Below are 16,851 nucleotides of genomic sequence, written 5' to 3'. Positions count from 1 at the left end.
TGATATCCGTACGGCACTGCTACAACTCCATCATCAAACAACATGAGAAAGCATCCCATTGCAATCAGGACAATCACGGAAATCAGGGTCTCTGTCGATAAGGTTGCATCAGTCCGTCTCCTAGCGGCTGTCATCTGCCATGACTGTCTGGCCAAGCACAATCCCCTCCCCTCACCAAGCAAACTCTCAGCGCCCGCCCTCAGTGTCATTCAGCACTTGTCGAGTCGTTGGCCAATGTCAGTCAACCTTGTCAAGTCGTCGACCAAGATGGTTCTCGCCAAGTCCCGCCAAGCAAGCATCGCTGCTTGCTCGTCATCCCCGCTAAAGCTTGATCTTGATTCACCTTGAGCTCTGGTTTGGTCAGTCACCGACACAGCCCCATGTTGCGTGATGCCACCCAAGAAATTCCCTTGCCAGAACCAGACACCGCGCAACCAAAGTCAGGCAAAGCACCTGAGAATAGCGTTCTCGGCCCTCGCTAGGTGGTCGTGTGTGTCGCCTGGGCATGCAAGCCACTGTCACTGCACCAAGGGTCTAGTGGTTCAATTCATCCTCGTTCGAGGCCTGGACACGCCGTTCCGTTGCCCATCATTGCCTCCGCGCGGCCGGTGCCACGGCTGTTATAACTGACCACTGCCACCATCTCTATTGCGATAACAACGCATCATGTAAACGCGTGAATTGTTGACTTTTCGCAATTTATCTCGGGTCGACTCTTGCCAGACGACGTTGATTGCCGGCGCTGTCTATCTCTTGACCCCACGAAGCGGGGTGACGACACCTCGAATCATCGCACCACCCCGAGTCACTGATACTGATACCGAATCCGAATTCATTACCGAGCGACGAAATGGAACCCGTCGGCATAATTCTTCTCGTTCTTTTCTTATTCGTTCTGATAATCGGTCCTATGTACGTATCAATCGCATCCCTGTCTTGTGAACCTCGACTAAGTGTCTGCCCAACCTACCAGAACATGCGTCAAGTTGGGATCGCGCAATGAAAAGGAAAAGATTTACAATCCGCAACCCGATCAGCTGGATCGCGCGCGCCGGAAGCTTAGCACCGTGACAACCTGCTCATCGGCCACTCAGCGATCTACTCCGTCTGAAGATGCCGATATTGAGGCCGTAGCTTCGGCGTCCGAGCTCGGCGAATGGTGAGTGCATCCCCGGGACCGAGGGCCCGGTTGACCCGCTTCCCTGCGGCTCGGCCGGGGCTCCTCGGCGGCGGGCCCTCCACTTGTCTACGGATCATGGCTGATAACATGCAGCCCTATTTGCATCGGCCCCTTGGTCGGTCCCTTGATGCCGGAACCCGCACATACCGTTGGCAATGATCCGCCCCCAACTCTTGATCAAGCTTCAACGGTGGCTTCTAGGACCCAGTCACGGAATGAGGGAGAGGGCACGGCCGCGCAGTCAAACAACGCCAACATGGATATGGAAGACGATGACATCTTGACATTAAACACCTGCGGACACTCATTCCATTCCAAATGTCTCTCATCATGGTTCTTGATCGAGCGGCACGACTGCCCTGTATGTAGGACGGCCTATTACAAGGGAGGTCCGCGACGCGAGCGAACCTTGACAGTGCCGCCATTCTTTTGATCCCCGGCAAGATGAACAAAGACGGCTGGCGTCAGGAGATCACCCAAACATCTCGGTCACAAGGGATGCGGCCATCCTCTCAGATCACTAATCACTAATCATATTTCTGTTTCAGGAGCCACGATGATGCATCGGTCAATGGCTCGCAGCTTCTCACAACATAACCACACGGTGGCGGCCAATGATGGCACAGACGGGACGACAAACGGGACGCGGCTTTCGTGCGAGTCGTGTGCTAGGGCAACATCCGAAGCACTGGTTGACGTTGGACGCTTCTCCGGGTGCTGACTGAGACCTCTTTAACCAAACATGGAGACAAGCATGAGGCCAGGCACGCAAGGAAGCTGATTAGCACACCAGCCAGCCGCAAGCTTGGACAGCTTGCTAGCTGCTCAATTGGGAGGTTTCTGAGCTCATCTTGATGCAAAATATCAGCGACATGTCTCACACCTAGCTCGGGCGTGAGTGGTGCAGCATTTCTTCCAACACGACGGAACGCCCCCTGAGCTTGCGATTGGCTCACCCCAGCTCTCTGAATGCTTTGCCAAGCTGTTTCCCAGACCTTCAGACGTTTGTTTCCTCTTCGTTTCTTCACGGCGAAGATCTTTGCCGCTTGGACCTGGCAAAAGGCGTCAGAGCGGAGCAAACGCCCTCGGGGTACGTACCCTTGGCCAGCCCGCGATCGGCGATCCGTGACCTCACACCAAAAGTCGAGATGACTTCATCGCCATCAAAGGAGCCTCGATCGAGAAAACCGGTCAACGATCGATTTCGCTCGCGCTTAACAGCACATCACAGCACAGCGCAGGCGCCGGGAACTGGAGCTCCGGGGGGCAACCCAAAACTCACCCACTGCTAATTGACACCTAGCTGGCCCTGGCTGGCCCTGCAGCGGGCTCATTGCCCCGGAAATGCCCCTACCACACTGCACCAAAAAAGAACCCCCCCCCAATCGCATCCTTGGGGCTCTCGTCGGATAGCCCTATGCCCTCCCATTATTACATCGTCGCCCCAAAAGCCATGCATGACGCGACGTGCGTCATTGGCTCTTCGGGCCAGTTCCTCCGACTACAACCTCATAGCTCAAGGTCGTGAGAGATACAAGAGAGACATGCACGCATAACAAGGTACAGGGCAACTGCGCTCTTCACTACTCCTTTATCATTCACGTCGCCTCTACCTTCCATAACCACTTGAGGCCCTCGAGTCATTGCATCCATCTCAGACATTGCCCCTGCATGTCACCTTCACATTGAGACTGCGCTACTGTATGCGACCACGCCTCTTCGCCTCTGCTGCTTCGAGCATCTTTGCCCCTGTACCAAAGCACCGACACAGCAGAGGGCTCGCCAAGATGACGCCGAAACGAAAGAGAGACGGCCCTCATCCTCCTCCTCCAGCGCCGCAACGACCTGATGCCCCTAGACGAAGTAGCCGAAGACTGAGGGACGCTGCCGCTGCTACTACGGCTGATCATCTCGCACCCGACAAGATGGATATTGACAAGGACAGCAAGAAAATCAAGTGTGAAATCCCCGACAAACGCAAGCACAAGGCAGTATGGGATACAGGAGAGGGTGTCGAAGAAGCCATGCGCGAGCTGAGCGAGATGGAACACAAACTGCAGAACGCCGTGAGGAGACAACGACAGGCGGTTGAATCCTCAGATCTTCATGTCAAAGTAGAGTCGGTCATGGACCGAAATATTCGACCCAAGATGCGCACGCCACCTCCCAATGACACCATCCCTTCCACCTGCGGACGAAATGCGGAGAGCGTTGAAAAGGCCCCCATGGACGGTTATCAGGCCGAGCTGGCGGCAGGCGATATTGTTGACGCCAAGGCCGACGATGAGGGTTTTGATAGAGGCGCAAACAGACCTCCCCCCGTCAACAGCGACAGACTTCCCCTGCCGTGGTCGGGGCGGCTTGGTTATGTGAGCGCATCCCCATGAGGCAAGATCTTGCCGCTCACTCCAGCTGAGTGAGAGACACGACGATGACTGACTCGCATAGGCCTGCTTAAACACATATCTGCGCAATGCAAGCCCTCCTGTCTTTTCGTCGAGAACCTGCCGGATCGCGTCCATCCTCGACCATCGACATCCCCTCCAACATCCTTCAGAGCCTGAGCACCCTACAAAGAATCGACCCGACAAGAGTAAACCAGCGGATCCCGAGCGAGGGCTAAAGTATGTGCAAGAGCTAGGATTGGCCAACGCGAGAGATATTGTCAAGATGATCCGGTGGAATCACAAGTACGGTATCAAGTTCATGAGGCTCAGCAGCGAAATGTTCCCCTTTGCAAGCCACGAGGAATATGGGTACAAGCTGGCGCCCTTTGCAGCTGATGTCCTAGCCGAGGCTGGCAAAGTTGCAGCAGAACTAGGACATCGCCTTACGACACATCCTGGCCAGTTTACCCAGATTGGAAGCCCACGGAAGGAAGTTGTTGCCGCTGCCATTCGCGACCTCGAGTACCACGATGAGATGCTCAGTTTGCTCAAGCTCCCTGATCAAATGGACCGCGACGCAGTCATGATCTTGCACATGGGTGGTACTTATGGCGACAAGGAAGCAACTTTGAACCGGTTCCGCGAAAATTACGTCAAGCTATCGGATGGCGTCAAACGGCGACTGGTATTGGAGAATGACGACGTTGCGTGGAGCGTCCACGATCTACTCCCTATATGCGAGGAGCTCAATATTCCATTAGTACTGGATTATCACCACCACAACATCATCTTCGACTCAAGTATGCGAGAAGGCACCCAAGATATCATAGGTCTTTATGACCGCATCAAAAAGACATGGACAAGAAAGGGCATTACCCAAAAGATGCACTACAGCGAGCAGACTGCCGGCGCTGTTACTCCACGAGAGCGTCGCAAACATTCTGCGCGAGTCAAGACACTGCCGCCCTGCGCCCACGATATGGACCTCATGATTGAAGCTAAGGACAAGGAGCAAGCCGTCTTCGAGCTGATGCGCACCTTTAAGCTACCCGGATGGGATACCTTCAATAACGTTGTTCCCTACGAGCGCGAGGACGAGTCACGAAAGGCCATCAAGAAGAAGCCCAAAAAGGGGAAGAAGAAGACTAACGGCGTCAACGGTGAGGTAGAAGATGAGATAGAGGTGCCCGAGAAGATTGTGAGCCCCGAGGACTTTGGTATGGGAGGGCCCAAGAACAGAGTGTACTGGCCCGAGGGCATGGAGGAGTGGCTTAAGCCCAAGAAGAGAGATATCAAGAGGGACAAGCCGAGTGATCAGTAATGAAGGTTTGCATTTTTTTTTTTCCCGGATGGATCATGGACAGAACAAACTGGCATAGGGAAGAGCGTCATCATGTTTTGCGTTGGTGTTGGACGTGGTGGCGTTGCGAGACTTGTATCAATAGTTGTGACTCTTAAAAGTCTTTAATGGCGGGCATATTAAGAGCAATGAATTATGTTTGAGTTCATCAAGGCTATAGAAGTGTAACAATGAGGTTATTCACATCCAACCTGCATCGGTTTTTGTTGGTTTGTCGGTGTCGTTCTACCCTAGAATGCACAGTGCAGATCGAGCACACGCTAATGAAAAAGTTTTATTTACACTGTCCTCAGACCTGACCATCACCTGCAATATTCTCTTCCAACCTCACACCGACAAATTTCTCGTGCCTCGCTGAAAAATCAAGGCACAATGGATTCTGAATCTTTCAATACAGGCAGTGAGAAGTTTCTTCTCTGGTTCAAGTCACTCCCAGGGGCCTCATTCTCCGACGCTATCAAGATTGTTGACCTTCGAGACCGCAATGCGGGCCGTGGTATAAGTACGTCGATATTCCTTGGTCCACACAGCGATATTGACTTTTCTAGTTGCCCTAAAGGATATTCCTGCTGAGACGACGCTCTTCACCATCCCGAGGAAGGGCATCATTAATGTTGAAACCTCAGAGCTGCCCAAGAAGCTTCCCGACGTCTTTGACCTTGATAAGCCCATTGATGATGATGATGATGAGGCGCCGCGATTGGACTCATGGAGCTCTTTGATCCTCGTCATGATGTACGAGTACCTGCAGGGTGAAAAGTCACAGTGGAAGCCCTACTTTGACGTGCTCCCCTCCTCGTTTGATACGCCCATGTTCTGGTCCGAGAGCGAACTAGACCAGCTACAGGCCAGTCACATGCGTCACAAAATCGGCAAGGCGGACGCGGAGAACATGTTCCGCAAGACTCTTCTCCCCATCATTCGAAACAACTCGAGCATATTTGGCGGCGAGAACCGAAGTGACGATGATCTTGTCGAGATTGCGCACCGGATGGGCAGCACCATCATGGCATATGCTTTTGATCTCGAGAACGATGAGGATGAGGAGGAGGAAGAGGCGGATGGCTGGGTGGAGGACCGAGAAGGCAAATCCATGATGGGCATGGTCCCAATGGCCGACATCTTGAATGCCGATGCGGAATTCAATGTATGTGTTGGTGTGAATGAGCGAGAGTGACACAGCTGACTTGGATATAGGCGCATGTGAACCACGAAGAAGAAAGCCTCACGGTAACTAGCTTGAGGCCAATCAAGGCTGGTGAGGAGATCCTCAATTACTACGGGCCGCATCCCAATTCGGAGCTGCTCAGACGATACGGCTACGTGACTGAGAGACATTCTCGTTATGACGTTGTTGAGATTCCTTGGGACGTCGTGGAGTCAGTAATGAGGCTCAACTTTGGCATTTCCGGCCAAGTACTGGAAAAACTGGTATGTCTTGAAAATGAACTCAACGGCAACTTGCTGACTTAGGCCAGCGTCATGATCTGGAAGAGGAGGAGGAGTTTGAAGACACATTTGTGCTGGAGCGTGAAACCGGAGAGGTGAACTCGGATGGCACGTTTTCAGGCCCTGCCCGGTTCGAAAGCATGCCCGAGGACCTCCAGCAGCAGCTCAAGACGTTCCTCAAAGGGGTGAAGAAGGCCCAACCTGAAGCCATTCCCGACAAGCGAAAACGGGACGAAATCCATCATGCCGTGCTGGCCAAGACACTGCAAGCTCTTGCGTCGAAATACCCAACAAGTACCTCGGAGGACCATATTCTGCTCCAGGGACAGGACCTCAGCCAGCGGACCCGCATGGCTATCGAGGTTAGACTGGGAGAGAAGAAGTTGCTCCAAGAAGCGATCGCGTCGACATCCTCGGTTGATGTTGAGATGACAGTTGACGATGAATCTGGTCCAGCGAAGCGGGCAAAACGGTCGGGTTGAGGATGAACCCGAGTTGACAAAGAACATAGGTCGTGTTATTCCTCGGCTGAACCGTTTAAAACGGAACGCCGTCGACCGACGGGCAATTGGAGCATCCCGAAATTGTGATTGAGCCTCCGGTTCTATGGGATCGCAACCCATGCAAGAGGCGCAGAAGGCATCAAATACCAAATGCGAACCATCCGCCCAACGCGACGAGGCAACAAGCACTAAATCAAATTACAATCGACGCGACTGCATTTTCCTCCTATTTAAATGACCTTTTGCCCCAAAATTTCCTGTGTCTTTGCACTCTAGACTCACGACTCTAACCACAGCAAGTGACCGCGACCGACAGCAGGCCATGATCTTCACGTCGTCGTTCGAAACAGGAGCAAGTTGCAATTCATGCAGTACGACAAAAGATATAGACTGTGTACCAAAGTCCCTTCTTTTGAAATAACATAGGCTGCATTGGAACCCGACGGCTAGTACTAGTGCTTGACATAGCTGTCAACAGCACATGGATAGTCTCCTGACATGAGCAAGGTCTCTTTTACAAAGCATTGGGTGGATCTGTTTCTGCCCGAGATAGCTAGCAACACCTGACGGACCTTAATCCATCGCTTTCCGCGGCTCATCATCTCAGGCAACCACGTCTTGCATATCAGCATGGTCGGCATTGGCTGTCACGGCGAGCACGAGTGTGCCGCCGTTACCAATGGCTTATAGGATAAATGCAGCCTCGCTAACGTTGCCAGTTCAAGATGATTTGCCCACTACCTAGTCTTGGAATCAACTGATCATCTATCTAACCGCTGCAACCTCTACCGTCGGGTGCCTCAAAGTGTCCGAGATTCTGGTCGATGGTGTGGATGCTACCAACAGTCGTCATGGCTGTGCCCCCCTCTGACAACCTAGCCAGCTGCAACTGGGATACGAGGGATTCACGCCTGGCTTCGACACGGACTATCCCGAGGTCGGCTCGGGATGCTGCCTTCGGGATGTCATTGTTAGATTTCCGCGCTTCGATGGGCTTGGGCTTTGGTTGCTTTTTCGGCCAAAGGGTTACCCGCTGAAAGTCCCTCACCAAGAAATTCTAGTCAGACTACTCAGGACCCTGTTGTGCTTCAACCCCGGGGAAGATCTACCATGCCCATGCATCCATGCCTTTTGAACATGGGAGTCTTCTGGCCTCAAACGCGACTCAGCTCCCATCTTGAACTGAAACCGCCACCATGGCCGCAGAACCTAGCTAGCAGCAAGACACCATGGTGCCATCAACTGGGGAAGCAAGAGTGCTAGCGCCAACAATGGATCGACGGCCAAAGATCTGGAGGTCGGCTCCATTGGTCCGCGAGCAAGCGCATCTGCATCTCGTTCAACCGGTCTAGCAAGGGATGGCATTACCTGGAGCCACACACCAGGTTCTGGTGTCCTCTTCAGCTCGAGAAACCCCCCGACCCCATTTGCCGAGCAACAGAGGGAGACCGGTGTCGACAAAAGAACAAGTGAGAGGGTCCGGCCCGCATCTGTTCTGCATGAACTGGGGTCTGGCTTGGTCTCCCCCATCACGTACACATGCTAGACCGCGGGACGCACGCACACACCAGAGTCGGAGAGATAGCGTGGAGCAGGCGTGGCACCAATCCTCGGGGTCAAGTTGAGACGAAGACCAGGGCCCTGCTCGCCAATGGTACGGCAGGGCTGTCGACAGTTGCCGAATCGGTCCATGCTTCTTGGATGTCTGGCAGACAATGCACCCGGACACATGGCGTCGAGCTGACAGTTTCCCTCGGGACGACGTGGGGCAACGTCATAGTGATGCACCTCATTCGGCCGTTTTCTGCTGCCTCTGAAGCTGTACTCCATCGTCAAGGGGAGGTGGAGCAGCTGGCCGGTCCTGGATGCCCTCTGCTGTCAAGGGTTACGGCGGACACAGCATGGCGGCCCAAGTTTGGCCGGCCTCACGCGGACGTTTCTTGGGCAGCGAAGTTTGCGGCTCTGCCGCCGAGTTGAAGCGGATCAGGTCTCAAGAGGACATAAAGAGATGGAGGTTTACTCGGGGGTTGACGAGGCTGAGGGAGAGGACGAGCACGATACACCCCCACCTCGACTATCTTGAACTACTCGCAAGAGGCATTTCCGATTTTGATCATGTCCAAATCAGTAGGTCATGACACTAATATCTTGGAGCGTAACTAGGCTTACAGCTCACAGCATAGGTCCAAGCACAGCGGCTCGAGCCGTGGAAGAGGAAGCTCTGGGAGTCAGGCAGCAGCTCAAGTGAGCTTCCTCTTTGTTGTCAACAAGCTGATAATTGGAGAGCCAGAGTTAGACGACTATCACCATTACATTCCACCACGATCGCCAGCTGGGTACTCGGGTGAGCGTCCGAGCAAGGTGATGCGGTACTCTGACGGCGAAGTCTCAGAGGCTTGGGGATATCACTGGTATCGGGAAGACCAATTCCCGGCTGGACAGCTCCTCCGCCTCGACCAACAAGGCAATTTTATCGTGAACCCAGAGACAGGATATTGCATCAACGCCCCTGAGTACAGGACCTTTTCCGTCGCTGCTTGCAACCCCTTACTCCCTATCTTGGTCACCGACACGGACCCCCTCATTCAGGAAACGGGCAGCTGGGACCTTTTGCGCCTCTTCCACCCCCGAGACAGCCCCGGCATCTCCCAAGTGGTCACACTCGAAAGCCCCATGAGAGACGGGGGTGGTCCAGTCCGCTATGTTGCTGGCAAGTCACCCAGCTGGATGCCCGGTCTCTTGCCCAAGACATACCGTTCGCCCAACTCCAACGCTCCAGAGTCACAGGGTCTAGGAGGAGAGTTGCCCATCATCCTGGGGTTGATGGCGCTCAGCTCCAGGAAGGATCCTAACAGCAACGATCTCACGAACCAGCTGTTCCTGGAGCGGAATCTGTGGCAGCAAAATGCGTGGCATGGCGACGCACCAAGGGGTTGTGAGTATCTGCCCGTCATCCAATGTTTAGTTTATTCACTGATGATCTGGTCTTGATAGATCCAGACACTGCCCAGGACGACCCCTGTGCCTTTCTCGTCAAGGTGTTTATGGACCCAGAGAATCCGAATAGCACAGCCCAGCGCCTCAAGTGGTTTGAGTGGAATACCCCTATTGTCCGCGAGTCGTCTGGTAGATCACAGTGAGGCTCTGTACCCCTCTATGCATTCTGGTACAATGGAATTCCTCTCCATGTCTGGTCACCAGCACCCTACCCCTCGCTGATTCATTCTTGAATTTTGAATACGTTACGTGGTTATTTCGGCCATCAATGGCATCAGATTGACGACGGTGTGAAGATCGATCTTGTGGTTTCTATTATTCATTCCTCTCGCTGAGTTTTCGGTATAAAATGGCCCCGTCCCCTTTCTTACTCAGCTCTTGCAGCTAGCTCCCTTCAGTTGTCCATCTCCTTCATCACGATGCACCTTTGATCACCTCGGACAAAGGGTCCTTGCGCTTTCGATGCAGGCCTTGAGCAATCGCATAAACATGTCGGTGACGCTGAGATGGGCATGCTTGAGAGGCACGGCTCGGTTGGATGGATAGGTTGTTTATGTGTAAATAAATGGTTTGTCTCTGCCGTTCAAGACTGAAATCAGACGGCATCGGGAAGTCGCACAGCAATATCTCCAGATTGGGTGATGTATCGCACCCATGGGAGAGAGGGATATTGCAACTGCAACAGTTAGTATGATCCGTGAATATTTATCACAGTTACGTACCTTGGGCTCGGTAATCTTGAGATACCGCACTTGGATTCCACTGGTGGTGAAGTAAGGAATCTCAAACTTGACCTGGATAGGTCGCTTTGCACCCTTGCCGACTCCAACACCACCCATGCTTCCACCGAAACCACCCATCATGCCACCTCCCTGCTCGTCATCACCCCTCACGCTTGGCAGGCCCAGCTCGGCGCGCATGAGGAACTCCTTGCCACCACCGAACTGCTTGATCTTCCAGACAATGGCGCTCTGCTCGGGCGCATAGTGGACGGATCCAATGTTGGTACGGAAACGGGGGCTATCGGCGTCGTCGGGGACGGGGACGACAATCTCGACGTTGTTGGCGGTACTGCGGCGCTTGAACTGGGCGCGGGCCTTGAGCATGTACTCGATACGGGAGCCCGAGTGAGACTCGACCACACACTCCACCCAGATCAGGGGCTTAACCTGCGTGTTGAGGCGGTAAGACATGAGCTCGAATTCGCCGTCCGGAGGGATGAAGGAGATGGTTCGGTCATTCTCGAAACGCGACAGACGCACACACTGGTGGAACTTGACGTCCTCCATCTCGATAGCCTTGCCGCGGGTGGCCCGACCCGTTGTTTCAAACATGACCTTGTCGTTGAGGCCCAGACGTAGCTCGGGCATACCACTTAGGTAGCACTTCATCTTGATGGCGCCAAGAATCTCGGAACGGAGCACGTTGCCGTTTGCGGAAACGAGAAGGTTGAGGGACTCGACGACGTCGAGGAAGACCTCGTTCTTGCGGTAGCGGATACCCTCGGAACGCCATGACACGGCGTTTGTGACGGCGATGGGCGGGCGGGCCTGGATCTCGAGCTTGTGGGACTCTTGGGTAATGTACTCCTGGAGGATCTTGGACTCTGTGGTCTGGGGGTAGCCAAAGTCCATCATCTCATCCAGGAGCTCGTAGATGATGACAAAGTTATCGCGGATCGACTCTTCTTCTAGAGCCTTGAAGTACTCGGTAAAGACCTCGACGACCTTGTGGAGGAATAGGAGGATCTCGGCGGCGTTTGTGTTTCGTTTTGTGAGGGCGAGGAGGTAGAGGTTGTTGTGGCGGATGTAGAGGTACTGCATTGGGGAGCTGGTCAGCGAAGCTACAGCTGTAGCTCCAGGGGATGACGCACGTTGATGCCCTCGTGGGAGAAGCATGGCGGGACGGCGGACGAGTCCTCCTCAGCTTCTGAGAGGAGGACGGGGAACTTTTCGACGGCCGACATGGGAATGTCACCTCTGTAGTTGCGGGCGAGAAGGGTCTGCGCAAGGCCAGATCAGCGTCATGTCGGCGATGGTTATGGCGGCGACAGGGGGTAAGCTGGACGCACCTTGCCCTTCAGGTCGAGGAAGAATAATGCGGACGCCATGATGAAGGGCTTATGGAGGAGGAATAGTAGAGGTCGTTATGTTGGAGGAGAAACAAGTCAACTCGAGGTCGCAGGTTGGAGGGGTAGAAAGGAGGTCGTTATGTCGTCGTCAATTGGTGATGCGACAGGAGAAGCGCGAGGATGAACAGCTCGAGCGGGAGGATCCAGAACTTGGGACGACGATACAGAGGACGAAGCACGAGAAAAGAGAGAATGGAATAGAAGAATTAGGGGTTATACAAGAGCACAGGCAGTCATGATTGTCCGCAGCGCAATATGGTATTGGTCAGTTTCAAGCCAGAGGTTCGCTGGCATCTTTTGGGAGCAGCCTGGCCAAGCGTTGACGGACAGGGTGTTGGCGTGGATGAGGTCGGTAAAATATCGGATGTGGTGGGGTAGCTTGATCCATAAAGTCACGTGATGGAGCTGTTTGCGGGACTGTAGAAAAAAAAAACTTGCAGAGCTACCAGACCTCTTCTTTTCTTTCTTCTCTATAACGCACCCTCTAGACAGTGCAGACCATCATCTAGCCCGCAACCGGGTGGCATTCTGTCATACCAGCCGTGGAGCCGTTGATGAAGCTGCGATTTCGTGGTGCGGAGAAGGAGACATTGTGGTTCCATAAGAACTGCCCGAGTATTTACTTTTCTCGTTGCTTGGGCGGTGTCAGAGGAGCCGGACATTTTCAGTTCAACAGAACACAATTTATCATGTGATGGAAGTTGTTGAGCTTCATGGATCATATGGACAACTGCCGATTGGCATCCGGAGAGGGCATTATCAAGCCAGCTTATAGCTGACCTCGAACAACAATGCCGGGATGCGATCCGAAGTGTCGACATGGGCTGCAAACTTTCATCAACCCCCTAGCCTCTGGGTGGCGCCCGTTCATGTGGTAAAGGCACACGACCTCTAGCTCGCCATTGGAATCCTTTTGTTGGGGAATGGATCTCTCGGTGAGCGAGCGTCGACCGCTGGAATGAGCACATTGTATCGTGAAAGATGCTCCGATGGCATCGACCGGGGGCCAGTCGACATCTCGCATGTTACACTCCGTATCGGGCACTCTGCTCGCCAAACAATGGATGGCGATACCATCTCCTCGGCATCAGCTTCGACCCCACTAAACCTAAACAAGAAGCTTACTCCAACAGCTGTCCAGAACTGAAGTCCGTGATGGTGTAGAGCTTCGGCCTCGGCTGGAGGGAACCAGAGTTTGTACGTTGATTAATTGTCATGTCACGAAATTTCCTATTGCGACAGCGAGGTGTGTTGCGGCCACGGCCTTGTTGGATGTGAGTTGCCACCGTTGGCACATGTCAGATGCCTCACATGTGTTTGGTGTGGTGTAGTCGGACTTTGACGATGTGAGCCCTCCACCCCCAAGAGAAAAGACCGGCAGCCCGGGTGCATGTATCTTGGCTGAGGGGGCATCAGGCACAAGGTCGAGACTTGCCAAGCGGGCCGAATGCCGACTGGTTTGTGTGATTCTTGAGGGGATTGGACGTGGACGGTGACAGCGTCAAGACGGGCAGAGCTCAGCCCGAGATGAGCAAGCCATGAGCAAGCAGAGTTGCTCGACTGGCATTGCGACAGGATTGGTGGCAGGATACCTAATGAACTCTAGCGCATTGATTGAACGAGGATATGATCCTCCGCGGGATAACGAGTGTTGCGTACATCAGCAAGTTGAGTTGCAACGGCGTCCAAGGAAACCAGATTCGGCAAGTTGATCCTGTTAGCGACTCTGGCATGACTCGGGCGGGCGGCCTACCAACGTTTACCCGGCTGGCACGTACTGCGACGCAGATTTAATCTTTGCATGTGATCCAAACCGCAAATGATTTCCCGCTCCAACGCCGCCATCATCATCATTGCCCCGGGCTTTGACACGTGCTCGAGGTGGGAGACCCGCCCAGGTCCTCCTCTTCAGGTACAGCCCCAGTATTTCGCGCCAGGAGAGAAGAATGCGAGTTAAATCTTGTGATGGCCAGGAACGTTAATATTCCCACTGCCCTTGCCCTGCTTCCTGAGAGATCATCCTGCCTCAAACATCGTCTGCGGAGCGAGTGTTGTCGCCCCGATAACCTGGTCGTCTACCCCTGCGGTACCTGCTGACTGAGACCGACACAGGTTCCCGTCCATCCTTTATTGACCGTCTCACAGGCTTCCAGGTTCTAGCGAGGCTTCTTCCCCACTGAACTTGCAAGCAAAACCCACTGCGAAAAGTCACGGGCATCCCATCCCATCCCACTTCACGCAGCAAAGCCTCTGAAGCCTTCAAGCCCGGCCCGGTTTTTAGTGGGTTCGCGCCGTCGTCTCGCGCGCCAGTTCTCAGCCGGTCCCTGCAGCTGGAGCGACCCGTGGGCGCCTGACGTTTTCTGCTTCTCTCTGTCTCTCCCCCCCACGATCGCTCCTTCCCCTTCCTGTTGCCGTCACCTCATCCACCACACGAGGCGCCCTTCCCATATTCCTTTCCCCCCCCAACCATTTTCTCCTCCGCTTCTTCCCTCTCCACCATAAGAGAACCGAATCGCCAAATCTTTTTGTTTCCTTCGTCTCGACGACCTCACGCTTGCGTATACGGCCCGTGGCCGCTCTGTTATTCGTATCCAGTCCCGATGTCCGATTGACGTAGCCGTCTTATCACCGACGCCCAGCGCCGCCATGGAGCGCAATCACATGCTTGCCCCAACGAGCGATCGCGAGACCTCCTCCTCTCGCGAAGCCCTCCTCGGGCCACCGCCAGCTCGACCGCCGCCCTCTCTCATGGGATTTTCCCCTCCAGCTTATTCCAATTCCGCCCATGCGATAAAGCTCCCCGATGTTCCCAACACTGAGCTACCACCACTGTCACATCTCGAGGCCGACAACGATATCAAGCTGCCGTCGCTTAGTTCGCTGACTAGCGAAATGGCCCTCGACCCTCCCAAGAACCATTGGCCTCCGCTGAATCCCATTCACTCATACCATCCCCTGGCCCCGTTGGGGCCTCAAACTATGGATAGCCCGACTCGAATGGATCTCGATGCGAGCAGTAACAGTGTCGTCAGCGCTCCATCCCCTGATCGGCTCCTTGATGCGAGGTCAAGCAGCGTCAGTCTTGATGACCCTGACGTGCGATTAGCCGCCGAGGCTCTCGGCGATTTGAGAGCGGGTTTGTGTTCCTCATGCATGCGATACGCGATGCGTGGATCATGATCGACTGATAATTGTCATAGACTTCATATCATCACCCCCTCACAGAAACACATCGCTTCCTGTGAGCCCGCCGACCTCTCACGGTTTCCAGTCGTCGAATCGAACTCAACCACAGTCCCCGCAACCGGAACCGTTATTATCCCTTCTTACAACGACACATCCCCTGTTGGCGAGCACCATTGAAGGTGCCACCTCGGCGTACGGAGGCGCCAAGAACTTTTCTCCACGTTTCCGATCAGGAGCTGAATACGTCGAAGGCTACCTAACGCCTATCGCCAACACTGTCGGCTCTGTTGGTAGAGTGACGGGTGTTGAAGGAGGTGTGCGATGGTTTTTGGGTGCCGGTCGGAGGCAGAATAGCTCGGCGTCAGATCTGGAGGCCGGTAACAGCAAGAAGCGACGAAAGGTGGACAACGAGGGTGAACCAGTCAGCAACAAACGCCTTGAGGGTGAAGGCATGAAGCAGATTGCTGGCCTTCAGCAGCTTCCAGCCGAAACACAACAAGAGCCCTTCTCGCCCCCTACCAGGGCGAGCTCTCGTCGCATGTCAACAACAAGTACCATTGACACCCTCCCGGCTTATGATGAGCTGCGATCTCCGGCCTACACCGAAACAGCTGATACTCAAAGCTCATCGCGACCAACCTCGCGGTCCAGCGGCGCTTGGCAATCTCGGCTGATCATGTCGACGTCGGGGTTGAGCGTCGCCATGAGTGAGGAGAGTCTTCGCAGCTTAAAGTACTGTCTGCAATGGCTCCGGTGGGCGAATGGCCACATCGCTCGTGTAATCAGCGCCCTGAAGACCACTCTCGAGCAGTACGAACAGGCAAACAACCCATCTGCTGCACAGCAGAATGGATCAGAGAAGCAACTCTTGCAGGGTGAGGCCAACAATGAAGCGCCTGACAACTCACAGCAACAATCTCGAAGCGCGCTCGCCGCCCGTATCTCTACTCTCAAGGGCGACGTCTTGAAGACTCTTCAGGATGCGATCCTGACTGTGTCAAAATATGCAGGTGGCGCTCTGCCCGAAAATGCACGAATTCTTGTGCGCCGTCATCTGACCAGCCTGCCCCAACGGTTCCGTGTCGCTACCCAGTCGGACAACAGCTCCCAGAATGGAGAACGAGCCAGCGACTCGGCCCTTACTGAGAGCGCGCAGAAGGTTCTTGTCCTGGCCAAGGAGGGTCTGGACATGGTGACTCAAGTGAGCGGTGTTGTCGATGGTACCATTGTCAGCGCCGAACAGTGGCTGGATCGCATGGGCAAGCGAAGGCAGAAGCAGGATGAGGAGAAGCCCGTGCTGCCCAAGACTGAGCCTGAGTATAATGGCGATGTCAAGATGGGCTGAAGCCGCATTCTGGCGGACAATGCTCGCAGACGATGGAGTTGTGATGATGGAAACGGAAAAACAAAAACATAAGGGGATCGCAAACAAGCCTGGAGCTTCTAGGATGTGAATTCGAGGGCAAAAGAACAGGCGACTGGCGAACATGGGCGGATGATTTGATACCAAACAGTCCCGCAAGAGGCGGAGAATGCGCGTTCCTTTACAACGGTTTCCCCTGGATGGATGGAAACGATGAGCAGGGGGTTGCGATGGGGTTGACTATAACTGACTGTCTTACTGACATTTTTCTTTGGGTATTATCTGGTTGTACTGG

General features: G+C 54.2%; 6 protein-coding genes across 6 annotated transcripts; 5 read left to right on the top strand and 1 right to left on the bottom strand.

The window, feature by feature from the left end:
• Positions 1 to 850: 850 nt before the first annotated feature.
• Positions 851 to 1,613, top strand: NCS57_00997700 (RING-type domain-containing protein; the record flags this gene model as incomplete). Its single annotated transcript, XM_053059735.1, has 3 exons — positions 851 to 912; positions 974 to 1,159; positions 1,274 to 1,613. 3 exons carry the CDS (start codon positions 851 to 853, stop codon positions 1,611 to 1,613), a joined length of 588 nt encoding a protein of 195 aa, XP_052910129.1.
• Positions 1,614 to 2,883: 1,270 nt separating this feature from the next.
• Positions 2,884 to 4,888, top strand: NCS57_00997600 (UV-damage endonuclease; the record flags this gene model as incomplete). Its single annotated transcript, XM_053059734.1, has 2 exons — positions 2,884 to 3,549; positions 3,629 to 4,888. 2 exons carry the CDS (start codon positions 2,884 to 2,886, stop codon positions 4,886 to 4,888), a joined length of 1,926 nt encoding a protein of 641 aa, XP_052910128.1.
• Positions 4,889 to 5,299: 411 nt separating this feature from the next.
• Positions 5,300 to 6,858, top strand: NCS57_00997500 (Ribosomal lysine N-methyltransferase 4; the record flags this gene model as incomplete). The annotated part of the gene is made up of 4 exons (XM_053059733.1): positions 5,300 to 5,429; positions 5,476 to 6,074; positions 6,125 to 6,358; positions 6,406 to 6,858. The coding sequence occupies 4 exons, from the start codon at positions 5,300 to 5,302 to the stop codon at positions 6,856 to 6,858; spliced, it is 1,416 nt and encodes a 471-aa protein (XP_052910127.1).
• Positions 6,859 to 8,994: 2,136 nt separating this feature from the next.
• Positions 8,995 to 10,019, top strand: NCS57_00997400 (uncharacterized protein; the record flags this gene model as incomplete). The annotated part of the gene is made up of 3 exons (XM_053059732.1): positions 8,995 to 9,006; positions 9,058 to 9,814; positions 9,874 to 10,019. 3 exons carry the CDS (start codon positions 8,995 to 8,997, stop codon positions 10,017 to 10,019), a joined length of 915 nt encoding a protein of 304 aa, XP_052910126.1.
• Positions 10,020 to 10,471: 452 nt separating this feature from the next.
• On the bottom strand, positions 10,472 to 11,986 carry NCS57_00997300 (AP-1 complex subunit mu-1; the record flags this gene model as incomplete). Its single annotated transcript, XM_053059731.1, has 4 exons — positions 10,472 to 10,552; positions 10,599 to 11,693; positions 11,750 to 11,878; positions 11,948 to 11,986. 4 exons carry the CDS (start codon positions 11,984 to 11,986, stop codon positions 10,472 to 10,474), a joined length of 1,344 nt encoding a protein of 447 aa, XP_052910125.1.
• Positions 11,987 to 14,653: 2,667 nt separating this feature from the next.
• NCS57_00997200 (uncharacterized protein) lies at positions 14,654 to 16,538 on the top strand (the record flags this gene model as incomplete). The annotated part of the gene is made up of 2 exons (XM_053059730.1): positions 14,654 to 15,143; positions 15,208 to 16,538. 2 exons carry the CDS (start codon positions 14,654 to 14,656, stop codon positions 16,536 to 16,538), a joined length of 1,821 nt encoding a protein of 606 aa, XP_052910124.1.
• Positions 16,539 to 16,851: the final 313 nt, after the last annotated feature.

Source organism: Fusarium keratoplasticum, chromosome 8 (genome assembly GCF_025433545.1).
Source record: "Fusarium keratoplasticum isolate Fu6.1 chromosome 8, whole genome shotgun sequence".
In the NCBI taxonomy this organism is placed as follows: domain Eukaryota; kingdom Fungi; phylum Ascomycota; class Sordariomycetes; order Hypocreales; family Nectriaceae; genus Fusarium; species Fusarium keratoplasticum.
Note: the sequence above shows the minus strand (reverse complement) of the source record. Positions and strands in the feature narration are given on the sequence as shown.